General features: G+C 40.2%; 1 protein-coding gene across 2 annotated transcripts in view; it reads right to left on the reverse strand.

Moving 5' to 3' along the window:
* Positions 1 to 1,998: 1,998 nt before the first annotated feature.
* Positions 1,999 to 15,402, reverse strand: part of pacsin3 (protein kinase C and casein kinase substrate in neurons 3) — a 121,307-nt gene continuing 107,903 nt past the window's right edge. For both annotated transcript variants that reach the window (XM_039601826.1, XM_039601785.1), the window contains 4 exons: positions 12,803 to 12,923; positions 8,376 to 8,518; positions 5,781 to 5,941; positions 1,999 to 3,459 (listed from right to left, as the gene is read on the reverse strand). In XM_039601826.1, the coding sequence (XP_039457760.1) occupies positions 3,344 to 3,459; positions 5,781 to 5,941; positions 8,376 to 8,518; positions 12,803 to 12,923 (541 nt within the window). In that variant the 3' untranslated portion in view covers positions 1,999 to 3,343. The remainder of the gene's footprint in view (positions 3,460 to 5,780; positions 5,942 to 8,375; positions 8,519 to 12,802; positions 12,924 to 15,402) is intronic.

Consider the following 15,402-nt stretch of genomic DNA (forward strand, 5'->3'; position numbering starts at 1 on the left):
TCACCTGCAGGCAGCGACAAGATGGACACGGCAAGTCTCCATTAATGAGTTACTGCGCATCGCCCCGTGCGTGGGGCTGGACGGTGTCAACGTGTTAACGAGCTAACCACGCTAACGAGCTAGCCACGCTAACGCCATGCACGGCCTGAAATCCTTTCATCTTCTCAAAAGTTGACTGCGCGCCTTTTGTATGAATTCTGGTTGTGCTTGATGACCGCGAACCGATTTTATGTGATACACAGCGCTCAGCAATCTGTCAAAAAATGTTTTAGTTCGACTTTGGTAAGCTACGGAGCTGCACCGCTTGATGGATTGTCGGAGCATTACGGCTACCGAGGAGCCTCATGGAGTGATACATACTGTGCTTCAACGTAATATTACAGATTGTGTGTGTATAAGGACCATAAATGGCACCTGTTCAGAGACATGGTTACGAAGCGGATTTCAAACTCCAGGCTGTCAGTCACGCAGTAGAAGTTGGGAACAGAGCAGCTGTGAAATCTGTCTATGTTATTATGCTCAGCGTCTTTTAGTTTACATTTTGACTGCACAATTGTGAGCTCTTTGTTATGCACAAAACAACATAGTTTTTTTTTTATTTATAGAGCATCATTATTTAATAAATGCTCATAATTTATTTTTGAGTAGTTTTTTTCATGTACATCTATGCTGTATGTTAATAAAAGTGCCTGTGTGACATCTGGGACACAGCTTTGACTAAGAACTCTCTTTTTGTTCTTACTTTATGGCTTTAAAAAAATATTGAGATATATATCTTATATCGCCATCCAGCTACAAAATATCGAGATATGAATTTTGGGTCATATCGCCCAGCTCTAATTTGAACACTTCTTTTATCGTGGCATTTTTGACAGGTTAGAAATGAAAATGGATTACACAGGATTTTTTTTTAATTTTCCACATTTATGTCCTAGTTTTGGATCTTTGATGTGTTTATGTGCACTTATCTGGCACTGTCCTGCTGCAGCTTCACCGAATGAGAGGAGGGCATCGCAGTCCGACTGCCAAGAATCAAGGCCTGTCGTAAGGGCGACACTCCAGCTTGTGTGGCGAGGATTCTTTCTGCTCATGCATTTGTTTCTGGTTGATGTGATCAAGTGTTTACTAACTGTTTGCTGCCAGAAGATTATATTGTAGCAAAGATTAGCTTTAGCCTTTATTAATATAACTTTTAACAAGGCTGTTGCTGACTACTCTTTGCCTTTGTGGATTTCTTTCTCCTGTAGATTTTGAATGCCTGTAACTTTAAGGTTGCTTTGATGTTTAGAGACTGGTGAATAAAATGTATTTAATGAAGCGTAGAATTAGATTTTTTGACCTAATTACTGGTGATTCCTGATAACTCTGCTCTAGAAGGTTTGGGCTCCTGGTGACTGCATTAAACAATGAAAATATCATCCATGGAGGGACTTAAAGGCTAACCACATAATGCTCCAGTGGCCGTGAAGGGTAAGCAGAAGTTTCAGATCAAAAGATTATTTTTTAAAGTCATACACGCAGACCAGTTTGCAGGATTTTACATGCAAAGCTTAGTGTTGTTATGACAACAGGGACAGCAGTTTGTGTTCTAGTTTCATTGTATAAGATGTATGAAGAAACAAGCTGATGCTTCCCTGTGCTGAATTGTATTTGCATGTTTCCAGCCAGGAGGTTCAGCAGGATGTGCTGCTGAAGAAACAACTTATGAAAACGGGAAATCTCCCCAAAACTGGCATTTCATCCCAGTTCTCTTTTCCTACATTGTTCCCTTCCACTTAGTTTCCCATTAACATGATTTGACGCAGCACTCCAAACAACCAACCTTCCCAGCATAACCTTCTGTGGCTTACCCTCCTTGTGCTGGTGATAATAAGATACTCAAAGTGGAAATGCAATACTCTAATAATCTGAGATACTGGAGTTCTGATGTTTGGGAGCTATAAGCTATAATATGAGCATTTATCCTTTTAATGAGCACAAAAGATGTTCTGTGAAACATTCAGCTGCAGAAAGCTTTTTATTGTTGCTTATCCCTGTAGGTACTGTATATGTATATGTTACAATTATGGAAAGAAAAAGAAAGAATCCACAGAGCAATGCAGTAGATCTAATATCTTCTATTTTAACATCTATGTGGGTTAGCTGTAGCAGGGATAAGATTAACAGGGAAAGAAGAGACTTCCTTGTATGTAAGACACAAATTTAAACATGAAAAACCCCCAAACCTGACATACTTAGACAAAATATTAACTTATTACTTTTTGGTTTTGGATGTCTGAGTTGATTTTGCATTGTGATCCTAGTATAGCAAATCAGACTAGCAACAAAAAACCATGTATAGATTAAAAAGACCCAGAGGAAACAGTTGACTTTACTGCTTTGATCAGTCTAATGATTAATCATGAGGGGGGAAAAAAAGCAGCTGTCACATAAAAAAAGTGTCTAAAAAGTAACCAAAGCCCACAAATATCAAGCTAAATGAAAGCCAATCAAGTGCTGCCTGCATAATTAAATTGACTGTAATGTACCCAAAGTTTTAAAGATTTCTTCCGTGTTTAGACGAAGGCTATGAGGCCATTATACAGCAGACAGCTATAATCTCTAAGTCAGAAAGCTGGGCAGCGTTGCGCATTTGCAGGCTGTAATTCCTCGATCAGACAGTAGCGCGGTGCTGCACATATCCAGGGTGCAATTCCGTCAGACAGTAGGGTGATGCTGCAGATACGCAGGCTGTAATTCCTCAGTCACACAGCAGGGTGGCGCTGCAAACATCCAGGCTGCAATTCCTTGCTCAGTCAGCAGGGTGGCACTGTATATTTCAGACCTTATCAACTAAGGCACAGTCAGTGTTTAACTGGGTTTTATCATTTGAAACAGCAGCAGTCACCACAGCTGAGCAGAGAAAGCTGTGGAGTTCCTGTGATGGCCCCTAGATGCTGGATCCAAGAAAACTCAAAACCTACACTGAAATCTTGTGAGTGAGCCAGCTGTGATGGCTGCTGCTCACGTCATCTCCACCCAGTCTTTCTCTTTTTTGACTAAATATGTGTTGTCCAATAAAACATCCCTTTAGAAAACAAAGATATGACAGAACAAACATGCATGTTTTACTGTGTCTACAGTTTGTTTGGCAGGCCTCTGGATGCTTCTCTGCCTGAAGCTAAAGCTTCTACCAATCGACCGTGCTGCTGACGTCTTGTTGATTGAACAATCCATCATGAAAAAGGAAACCTTTGCACTGGTTGAATTTACAAAAAAATGCTTTTTTTTTTTTTTCCTTACAGTCAGCAACAAAAAAACCCCAGGCTGTTTTCAAAAAAGGTGGTTCTACCGTTCAGGGGCATCAGGAAGCAATGACCTGCACGTAGTTGGCGGGGTAGAGGCCAATCTGGCCATTGCTCAGCTGTCCTTTACACCAACCCTGCTCGTCCTCTTCTCCCAGCTTCAGTAGCTCCTCTCCTGGAAGGATGAGAGTCAGTTTGGCTTTAGTCACGCTCATTTAAATGAATAATTGGATACTGACTGGATACGCCTTCAAAATACAAGCAAAACACAGGACTTTGGCCACCTGTTTAAAACAAGAAGGTAAAATCTCCTGTTTGCACAGCTGTGAAGACCCTTATGGCTCTTCACAGCTGTGCTTGGGATTCTGATCTACAGTTCATGTCCTCTTGCCAGTTTGTTCACAGTAAGGTGTTGACTTTGATAGGAAATATAACACAGGATTCTAATTTTCTTCTGTCCCAAAATAACTTTGGCCTTTGTGTCACCCGTTAAGTTTCTAATTATGACAACATAAAAAATGCTGTCAATGCTGTCAAAAAATGCATAAAGTTTGCTGTCAGCATTTTAAAGTTTTCTCTGTTAAAGATCAAGAATCAGAGTACACGACTTACAGAAGTGCAGTAACGCAGGATCTTTCCCGAGCACATCAATTTTCTGTAATTGTGCTTTCTAATGGAATTTAAAGGTTTTGTGTATTTTTTCACTTTATGTTGTAATATGTTCAGTAAAAAGCTCTTGGAAGTTCGCTTGTGTGATACAAACAGGCTGGCTCTGACTCCCCCAAAAGTCTGGGACGGATCTTTCATGGAAATGAAAACCTCCCTACACAGCTGAGCTGAGCTGGGTTAAGCTCAGTGGTCCCATCAAGTCCCATTAGCTTGGTGAGAGTTACCACACACCACATCAGCTTTAATTAAACCTCTGTTATGTTTCACAACACGTTAAGCTTCATCTCAATTTTTCTCATTTCTGCATCTGCAGCAGAATGTGTTTTTTTGCCACTGGAAAAGTGCCTTCTTTCTTTTGATTCTGTCCATTATTTATCCTCTATACTAAACGGAGTACCATTTGTCTGGTATACAGCAGCTTCTTTCCTCTTGACTGCGAGGAGTGTACGGAGAAGTAGGGACGCAGCAAGATTTGTTACACCCTCCACTGTGAGGCTTTCTCCCAAACATTTTCTGTGGAGTTGCTTTAAATATAAAAATAATTAATGTTTAACCCCTAAGGATACACGGTACACACAGGTAGCCTCAGTCACATTGACCTAGAGAGCAGTTGCAACCCCTCCGGCAACTTATGGTCACTAAGGAAAAATGTGTATCTGCCAGGTTGGCAGACAACATTTCCCTTCAAAGTAAAAGTTGGGCTTTACTGCTGAAACTACATGTTTGAAAAGGCAGAACTTTTACTTTGAAGGTGAATGTTCTCCATTTCCAGTTTGCAGCGCACTCTTCAGTTTCACAGCTGCTGGGAAGAGTGGTTGGCGTCTCCCATACAAATGACAAATGACAGCAGCAACCTGCTACTGGCCAAAGAAATGACAAGGAAATTTTTGCTGTAGCACTGTATGCCTTTTTACAGCCAGTTTCATCTAGCAACAACAAGCACCTTTTACTCGCCAACCCATGTGGTGATATTTTTCGACCACTTCCTGCGTCACTGCGTGACTGAAACCTGAAGTATTCCTTTCAAATCAATTAACTTAAAACAAATCAAACAAACAGAAGCACACATCCATTAACTATCAACTCAATATTTTTATAGTCATTATTTTATTTCCTCTTCTATTTACATTAGTCGTTTCTTTTTTTGGGCATTTGGCTTTACTCAGCTTACCAGACCTTACAATTACAATCAGATTAGTCACTGAAAAGCTACAGTAATGCACTGTTAATATTTAGATGCATGTAGGCAAAAAGCTGAGCGTTTTATTTTCATGTGAAAGCTGGAAAAGTTAATTGTTCTATCAAAATAAAAGCATTCCTGTGGGGGTCATTAAGTCTAATTTTAAAAAAAACAAACAAAAGCCTGAATGTTTTCATTTCCAGTATCCAGAGATACGTGAATGCTATCAGCAAGCTTTGTACATACAACTTTTGTAATGACGATCCAACTGAAGCCACAGAAACATGGAAGAGAGTAGCACAAATCTACCCTCTTATACTCAGAGAAGTAAACTTTCCTCTGCATGTGTAATTCTTTCTGTGGAAACTTAGATGGACTCGTTCATGCATTAGTTTTATAAGTTCAAAAAAAGTAAGATGTAATGTGTGTGTTTTTATGCACCACTCTGCATTACACTCTTACTGCATTTGAGGATCAGTGTCAAACATGTTGTTCCAGACAACATGTTTGACACGAGTATGTATGTAGTTCTTAAGATAAGGCATCACAGGCAGAAAAACTAAACTTTTAATTAAATAAAAACTTAAAATAACAGCACTCTTCTCTGTGATCCCTTCCAACTAAAAAGCATTAGTAGGGGTTAATACCTGCTTTAAAGCTGAGCTCATCGGCTTCCTGGCCCGTGTAATCATAGAGCGCTTTGACTCGCACTCCCTCTACCTGCTCTTCTTCCTCCTCCCCGACGCCATTCACTGCCACCTTCATTGGACTTTCATCATCTGACCAGTCTGATGAATAATCTTTCACCCTGTGAGAGAAGAGGGGATATAGAGAGGCATAAAAAGTCAAGTTTGAAGTTTTCCATTTTCCAAAAATAACATGAACATTTCCCCATTTTCCTGGCTTACATCACATGACTGAATTGAGGTGTTTCAGCTGCACAGCATCTCCTGGGAAACACCGCTTTTATCATCACAGACATACAGGGAAGAGCAGCGCGTGGAAATGTCAGGCTCACAGAAGTCTGAGCTTGGAAAACACCACATACAGATGTAAAATGTATGTATGTTATAGAAACACACACGCCCACACACACATACATATAGACTTGTAGAATACCCAACGATCTAGTCCAGTGATGTCTCAGCTTACCAAATGGACATTACACCAGTTTTATTATTAGAAATTGGGAAGGATGGCTAAAAATAAATAAAAAATATGACTCTTACTTCCCTCTTTGTTGCCTGTACTACAAACCCTTCAAATGACAGGCAGCAATAACAGCTACACTGGAAAGAACAGAGCTCAAAGCACAGTGGTTAGGAGCCTTCCCTGTTAATTTTTTTTTTTTAAAAGTCTCTTTATGCTAGTCTTAAGACACCAATTAAAAAAACAAAAACAAAATTATTATATGACCACATATACTGTAGTCCAACTAGATTTGTAGCACTGATATTGATTTTTCTTTTTTCTCTTTTTTAAAGACTATTTTATTTGCATTATTGCATTTATTGGACAGCCAACAACCACTTATAAACAAGAAAATTAAACAAAAAACAAACAAATAAACTCATTATGGAGTACATAAAGATGAGCAGGTTTGCAGTTCTTTTAAGGAAACATAGCTGTCCTGCGACATTCACACCGTCATGTTTCCACCTCTGAGACATTACACCAACTTAAATGAATTTCCAATGCGAAGCATTCACTCCTAAATGTACTGCTTTACATGTTGACCTGTCCCCAAACGGTGGGTGAGGTCAGGGTTGCGTGTCCCCACAATGTGACTGTATAATAAACACATTTATGTCCTCGCAACATGAGCAATACACGTGTATGCACGTACACACACACACACACACACACACACACACACACACACACACACACACACACACACACACACACACACACACACACACACACACACACAGTGTTGTAGCTACTAATTACAGTGTCATCTATGTACAGGATGTTAACTCCTCAGGGTGACTACAAGGTAACAAGGAAAGTAAACCACATGCTGTCTTCTACCTCCGTCTCTGACACACACACACACCTGTAAGAGACATAATTGTAGTCTTGTGTTTAGTCTGCAATCAACAGCCCACAACATGCCGTTTTAAAACTTTACAAAACCAACAAGCACAGCTCTCTCTTTAAAATTTCTCTCTTTTTTTTTTTTTAAATCAAAAAGTGTGTTTGTTTTGTATCGATGCTGTGTATTCGTGTGCATGTGCACAGCAAACACAAGCTTTATGCTCAGGTGGAAAATCTCAAAAAAATTAGTGTACTGTCATTTTGTTCCAGTTGCAAGCACGTGTAGCGAGGTAAACGCCGGATGAAATTTAAGACACTTAATTTGCACTTTGCTGCACATGTGGTCAGATCACAGAAGTGATTACAATCCCACTCATGTGGGGACTTCTGCAGACAGGGCAGACGTGGAAATGTATCTGCAGCTATTTTGTAGAAAAATGAAAACCAAGAACTACTTAAGCACTTTCAGTAACCACAGCTCCTTTTGTCCCATCTTCCTCCCCCAACCCCCCAACTGGTCGCTGGTTTTGCCAGAGGTTTCATACTGTTACAAAGGGAGTTTTTCCTTCCTACTGTTGCAAAGTGCTTGCTCATCGGGGGTCATCTGATTGTTGGGTTTTTTTCTATGTTATTGCAGGGTCTTTAACTTACAATATAAAGCACCTTGAAGCAACAGTGGTTGAGATTTGTAGATATTGGGGAAAAACAAATTGAAAGCACATCCTAAAAATCATATTTTAGAAATATTACTGCTGTTATTATCGTATTTGGCCATAAGAACCTGCACATTTGATTTTTAACCAAGTCTCATGTATCATGGATAGTTTTCATAAAGCCAAATTGTTTCCTGTCATCTCTGGGGTTTATTTGTTGCAAAGTGAAAAAAAAGAAGAAAAAAAGGGAGTATTGATTCTGTCAGAGGTCATACCAATAATAATTTATTGGTTAGTCAACAACTGCTAAGTGCATGCTGTATTTGGCCTTTTTTTTTTCACATGGAATATTTCACTACCATTTAATGGATTCACCTCTCCACCAGGTTCAGTTTTGTGGTCTGTGAGTAGACATTTCAACTATAGGAGGTTAAAAGATTACGTATACTGCTTTGTGAGTCAAGCGCATTTATAGCTTCTCAACAGAGCAGAGAAGTTGGAGTTTATGATAACATAAACTCCAACATCATGTCCACAGTGTCCTCCTACCTGCTGGTGTCCAGGGTAATGGGACTCGGTGGGACATCGCCTCCAGCAGAGGAGACGATGTTGGTGAGGGTCACCACGTTCTCCTCAGAGTTTCCACTGTGCATCTTCTTACTGATGGAGCGACTTGCCTCTGGAGACCACTCCTGCACACAGACACACAGTCATTTACTTAAGCTTACACTGACTCAGGTCTTTGTTTCTTTATCAGTTTATGTCGACATAAGTGACACAAGTTTAATGAACACTCTGTTGATGCATCCACGGGAGTCAACAAAAGCCAGAGCTAGGCCTTCAAAGTATGCTGCTGTTGCATTCAGTTAAATAAAGGATGATGATTTAAATGAAAGACAATGTGCTACACTACACGTGTTATGGATGCACGGATATGAAAATGGTTTGGTTTTGCAAAGTCAAACCAAAGACATAGACGAGATCAGCAGTGCTGTGTGTTACAACACTTGTTAAGACTTCATCCAAAATGCGTTTCTCTTCAGATTCTGTAAGAAGCTCGTCAAATAACAGCTAAAAATCAGTGGAAGGATATGACAACAGCACCGGTGCTTTGTGTCACTGATAACATTACCCAAGATGCAGCTAATTTTTGTCATTACACGGTACGCAGGTAACAATGTTGCACATTGTTGACTGTTTCAATTCAAAAACTGCTAAAGAAATAAGGCGTTATCTTCAGATCTCTTCTTTTGTCAAACCCACAGTGCTAAACTCAAAGGGAATCAGAGGGCTGCGGAAACTGACAAATATTCATATTAAAGATGCCGTATCAGAGACTCTCAGATTTTTAATGGACCTAAGAGATTAAAAAAAATGACTGTCTTTGAAGTCCACAAGTGCCTCATTAGACATATGAAGAGTGTTGATGTCATGTTCTTAACACTTATCACCCAAGTTTTAAAATACAGACAATGATATATTATAGTTTTACAGTCTAATAAAAATGAGCAAGAACAATGAAAACTAAGTAGAGACACAGAGCTATATGAAAATATAATCACAACACAAAACACCTGAGAGTTTTAAATGAGAAACCAAATCTGAACAAAGTGCACTCTTTTAAAAAAACCCAATTCATAAGTTTCAACATGAAGCCCTGTCAATCTTTAGATCACAGCCAGACCTAACGCACCATCATGTAAAAGCAGGGTGCTGCTTGCAGGCGTAGGCGGCTGGGGATAGACTTGTTAGTATTTGCTGTCTTGAGAGGAACCTTGATCAACAGGAGGCGTGTGTTGAGTGAGAAACCACAGATAGACTTCTTGACAAGTGCTGTGTATAATTATAAGTTTCCCATCAAGTGAGGCTATCGTACAGCTCCTCCTCGCCTGATCTTTACGCAGTGGGGGAATCGTGCTTGGAGTTATGAATGAATGTAGTTAACTGAAAGTCCTCGCAAGTTCAGACGTGTGTGTTTGTGTGTGTGTGTGTGTTGGGACAAAGGCTCTCTGTTTGCATGTCAGCGGCACTGTGGGAATGCCAGGAGATTCCTCAGAGGACAGAAAAGACACTTATCCCTGCCAGCATCTTCCACTTGCTTACTTTTTAACTGAGGAAGGTAAAAAAAAAAAAAAAGTGTTTACTTTGTCATCACTGCAATAATGTTAACCTAATAATCTTAAAATACAGAATCCAAAGATCAGACTCATTGATAACACTGAAAATGTGCATGTGAGCAAAATCCAGGAACTGAGAAAAACAAATCTATAGAAGGAAAGTGGAGAGATCCCTCCACCAGGACAGACAGACGTCCAGCAGATGTCAAGCAGCACAGCCGATGTACTTTACAATTGCCAGCTCTGGCAGCTCTCAGACTAAACCATCTTCAGCTGTGTGCTACCACTCGAATGTCTCTACTAAAGCAGTAAAGATGCTTCAGTTTGTATTAACCAAAACATATAACATACTTCAGAGAAAAGCTAAAGTATGTTTGATCAAACAAATGGATTTGAGATCATCCAAACATTTTCTGTCAGACTTTAAGTAACTGTGTTGTTCGCATGTTACATGTAGAGTCTTTTGTATAATTTGAAATTCAAAGCTCCAGGTCTGGAACAGTAAACATAGCGAGGCAGTGTGCGGCTGCCAGAAATAAAGGTGGAGGATGAGAGGCAAGAATCCGGAGGATGAGAGGCAAGAATCCAGATGATTGTATCTCAATTATAATGTAAGAAGGGCCTGGCCAAACCACTCACAGAGAGAAAATAGGGCAGTACAACATTCACAATGACTGACCCTGACTGTGACTCAGGAGCAGACAGCAAAGAGGGTGGGGAAGTACGCAATATGTAACCTTAGACTCAATTCTGGAGACATGTAAGAAGTCACTGTTTCTCTCTTTTGCTTTTTAAACAGTGAGATAAAAAGACATCTTGAAACCAAACTTGGCGGGCACTTCATCATACAGACTACGGACTTTAAGTGCAATTGCCCTATACTCCTAAATTTGCAATGCATATTGCAGGACCTAAAGATAATTACACTTCTAACAATACTGCTAAAACTGGTAACAACTTTCAGTTTTCAAATAAAGAAAAAACAATTTACACCGATCAGACAAAACATTACAAGCAAAGACAGGTGAAGTGAATAACAGTGATTATCTCTTTACCATGGCACCTGTTAGTGGTTGGGATACTTTAGGGAAGAAGTGAATATTTTTTCCTCAAAGTTGAGTGTTAGAAGAAAAATGGACAAGGATTTAAGTGAGTTTGAGGAGGACTAAATTGTGATGGCTAGATGACTGGGTCAGCATCTCCAAAACTGCAGCTCTTATGGTGTGTTCTTAGTCTGCAGGGGTTAGTATCCATCAAAAGTGGTCCAAGAAAGGAACAGTGGTGGATGTATGACCTGACTTGTGGGCAGCGAAGGCCACCCATGTGGTCTAATCCAAGACACAAAAGTTAATGTTGGTTCTGAGAAACACCTGGCACCAGGATTCAGTATGTGAAAAAGGCAAGCTGGCAGAGGCAGTGTGATGCTTTGGACAATGTTCTGCTGGGAAACCTTGGAAACCATCCATAAGGATGTTACTTTCACATGTACCACCTACCTAAGATGCCCCAGAGCATCTACAGCCTTTTATGGAAACAATATTCCCCGATGGCTTGTTTCAGCAGGATACTGCACTCTGCCACAAAACAAAAATGGTTCAGGAATAGTTTGAGAAGCACAACAATGAGTTTAAGGTGTTTACTTGGCCTCCAAATTCCCCAGATCTCAGTCCCATTGATGATCTGTGGGATGTGCTGGACAAAACAATACGATCCATGGAGGCCAACCTCAAAACTTGCAGGACAACAGGATCTGTTGCTAACATCTTGGTGCAGATACCACTGCTCGCCTTCAGGGCTACTTTGGCAAAAAAAAAAAAAAAAAAAAAAAAAAGGACCCACACAATTTTATATCTTATTGGTGTATACTCTATTTTTAAAAGAAAGGAATAATAAGTAACTATTTAATTTCCACTAAAATACTCCAAACAATGGTTCTCCTTTGTATGCTAAGAATCATATTCTATAATTAGGGTATTGTAGAATACGCTAATCTACCTTTCTTACAATGTAACCATTATGGGTGTATGCAGAATATTACAGTATCCCAAGGGAAAAACAACATGCCTGGGAAAATTAACACAGTGTATGTAGTTTCTTTAATTCACGCCAAAACCCCAGGACCATGGAGAAATATTTGGACATGTAACCCTGGCTGTGCAAATTAAACAAACATTCGGAAAGTTTCCTTTAGGTTATTCTTGTTTTTTGAAAAAGAATTTACATGAAACGGTAGTTTCATTAAACAACTTTGTCACATATGCTAAGCAGACTACAGAATCCTGTAAAACTGATGTGCACAACAATCATTTGCACTGTTGTTTGTGTTTTTCCATATGTAAATATTTGTATTTATTTATTGGTCCCGTCTGCAGCGCTGAGGTGCAATTTCCATTCCACCAGCAACTAATCTGTGTGTGTGTGTGTGTGTGTGTGTGTGTGTGTGTGTGTGTGTGTGTTCGACATTCCTAACCCCACTCAGAGCTTTCAGTCACAAAATGAGGCTTTCACTGGAACCCTGCTTAATATTCAGTCCGTCCCCTAAAACACACAGAGTCATGTTTCCATCTCCTCGGGAATTCAATATAAATCACTACAATGTCCTTTAACAACCCCTAAAAGAATCATTTCCTCAACTTTAAATGGAGTCCTCAAACTCAAAGTTAATGATTTACATTATTTGTATAATGAGTATTTAACCAAATCAAGGTCAAGTCCTGTCGAATGTGACCATTTCAACAGATTTACGTTCCCACAGCACGGGTAATGCACACACGGATGTAGATGACTGCACAGAAAAAAAACAAAGCAAAACAAAAGAATTCATTCACGATAGGGTGAACAGAGTTTGTGTTTTCACACCTCAAACTGGGGCCAGTTCATGCTCATGCCGGGTCCGTGGGTGTTCCTCCACCATCTGAGGTCTTCAGCGTCGTTGGCTGCACGAATGGTCTGGCCCAGGTCCTGGTACAAGGCTTTGAAGCTAATGGACAGAAAGGGAGTGAATAATCACATCTCCCGTTTGACACTCTGTCACCAATCTGCACACCATCTTTCATCTGACTTTGCACCCTGTAACGCATGCTTAGGGACGCTTGTCATTAACCCTGCTTCATCAGGAAAAGACAGGTTTCCAAGTTGGGGATCTTCTAAAGTCATAAAACGTTACTTATTGAAGCAGGAAGCAGTTGTCAAAGAAAACAACACACTGTACTAGCTCATGAACATGGAGAGAATTAAAATTGACACAGTGTATTTTGAATTTACAGTAGCAGGTTCCTGTTAGGCCCTGTGCACTCACAGGGCTGGGCATCGAGATCCCTGGAACCATCATTTAACGGTGGGATTTGAGATAAGATGAATGTACGCTGCATACTTTCTAATCAGCTTCATCAGCACTGAGCTGGTTTGTATATGCTCAGATATAACATGAAGAAAAAACAAACAAACAAACAAACAAACAAAAAACATCTCTTCATCTACATCCAGCCTTCCAAAGGAACAGCTGGTAAGAGGGCAGGTCTTTTTCCCCGACACATTCTCAACACGTTTTTTTAAAATTTTTTTAAAGGATCTCAAACTTATCACAGAGATGGAACATGTCTTTTTTTCAAATCTCTGTAATATGTGCCAGGATGACACTATCTAGTGAACACACATTTTCCACCAGTAGTTAAGTGTGCCTGTGCCAAGAGGCACACTTATTACTATTCGTCAGATTTATCCTACTTATTGTGTGGATGCCCTTAAAGGGCTTCCACACTATTGAGTTCCTGTTTCTCTTTATTGTGTGGATGCGAGTTCCTGTTTCTCTTTATTCTTTATTGTGTGGATGCTGGAGGCATCCACACTATTGAGTTCCTGTTTCTCTTTATTGTGTGGATGCTGGAGGCATCCACACTATTGAGATCCTGTTTCTCTTTAAACTTTATTATGTGTGCCTATGCCAAGAGGCACACATATTACTATTCGTCGGATTTATTATTATGTGTGCCTATGCCAGGAGGCACACATATTACTATTCGTCGGATTTATTATGTGTGCCTATGACAAGAGGCACACATATTACTATTCGTCGGATTTATTATGTGTGCCTATGCCAAGAGGCACACATATTACTATTCCTCGGATTTATTATTATGTGTGCCTATGCCAAGAGGCACACATATTACTATTCGTCGGATTTATTATTCTTATTATTATTATTATTATTATTATTATTATTCTCCATCTTCCGCCTAAATTTCGGCACGTATCACGCCCCGCAGTTTTGAGAAAAGCTTCATATATGTTACCTCATTTTGTGCGGCTGGATCTGGAATGGTGTGCTATGACTTTTGGTGTTTATGACTATTATAGTTTTTAAATATTAATATTTTAGTGAAAATTTTCCCGCGCTCCTCTGCCAAACAGTTTTGACAATAGGGGTACATATGTTACATCATTTTGTGCGGCTGGAGCTGGGCTAGTATGGTGTGACTTTTGGTGTTTATAACTTTTATAGTTTTTTGAAATATTTAGATTTTAGTGCAAATTTAGGCCAATTTCTAGGCTCCTGAGAAAGATTCTGCTTTTGGCACCATAGAAACAGACTTCATTTGTGGTGTGTTGGCTCTCTCTAGTGGTATACCGGGAGTAGTACGGCCTAAAGGGCGCCATGCTTGGTGAAAACTACATATCCCACAATTCATAGCATGCCTCTACCGAGTCAAACAATGGCGGACACCACTTCGTTTTATATGTCTTTTATTCGTGTTTCTAGGTCAAAAAATACACTTTTAAGATATTTTCAGGTGAGAATGTAGGTGTGTAAACTTCAAATATCTGCTCGTTTTATCAACACATCCCATATTAGCGACAATTCTCTTAAGTGTTGCTGATAGTCGGTTAGTTAGCTAGCGCCGCTAGCTTAGCTAGCTAGCGCCTTCGTGAAAAACCACCCAGGCTTGGCTGATAGTGAGGTGGCTAAAATTTGTTTAATCGCCCGATCGCTCGGCAAGGGTCTGTGTCTTAGCTGGACTTATTTTTCGTTTATATGGGCCGATGATGCTGGTCGATGTGGAAAAAATAACTGAGTTGTTTGGTGGTGGAGCTACAACAGAGGGCAGCTATCCACCGTGTGTGACAGAAAGGACATGCCGCGAACGAGACATACAAGGCGGTGAGGCTACCGCCGATCGTCCGGTGTTTGCTAACGCGGAGGTCAATCGTGGATCAGGGAAAGCGAAGGCAGGAGCGTGAGGTGAACTGAATTTCAGGTAAGAAGTTATGACCTGCACTCTATTTGGGTCAGATATAAACCGAGTTTAGGTGTAGTTTATTTAGCAACAGTTCTCTTACGTGTTGCTGATAGCCGGCTGGCTGGCTAGCTAGCTAGCTAGCGCCGCTTAGCTTAGCTAGCTAGCAAGCTAGCGACCCTTTGTGAAAACCACCCAGGCTTGGCTGATAGTGAGGTGGCTAAA

Source organism: Oreochromis aureus, linkage group 1 (genome assembly GCF_013358895.1).
Source record: "Oreochromis aureus strain Israel breed Guangdong linkage group 1, ZZ_aureus, whole genome shotgun sequence".
Lineage (NCBI taxonomy): Eukaryota > Metazoa > Chordata > Actinopteri > Cichliformes > Cichlidae > Oreochromis > Oreochromis aureus.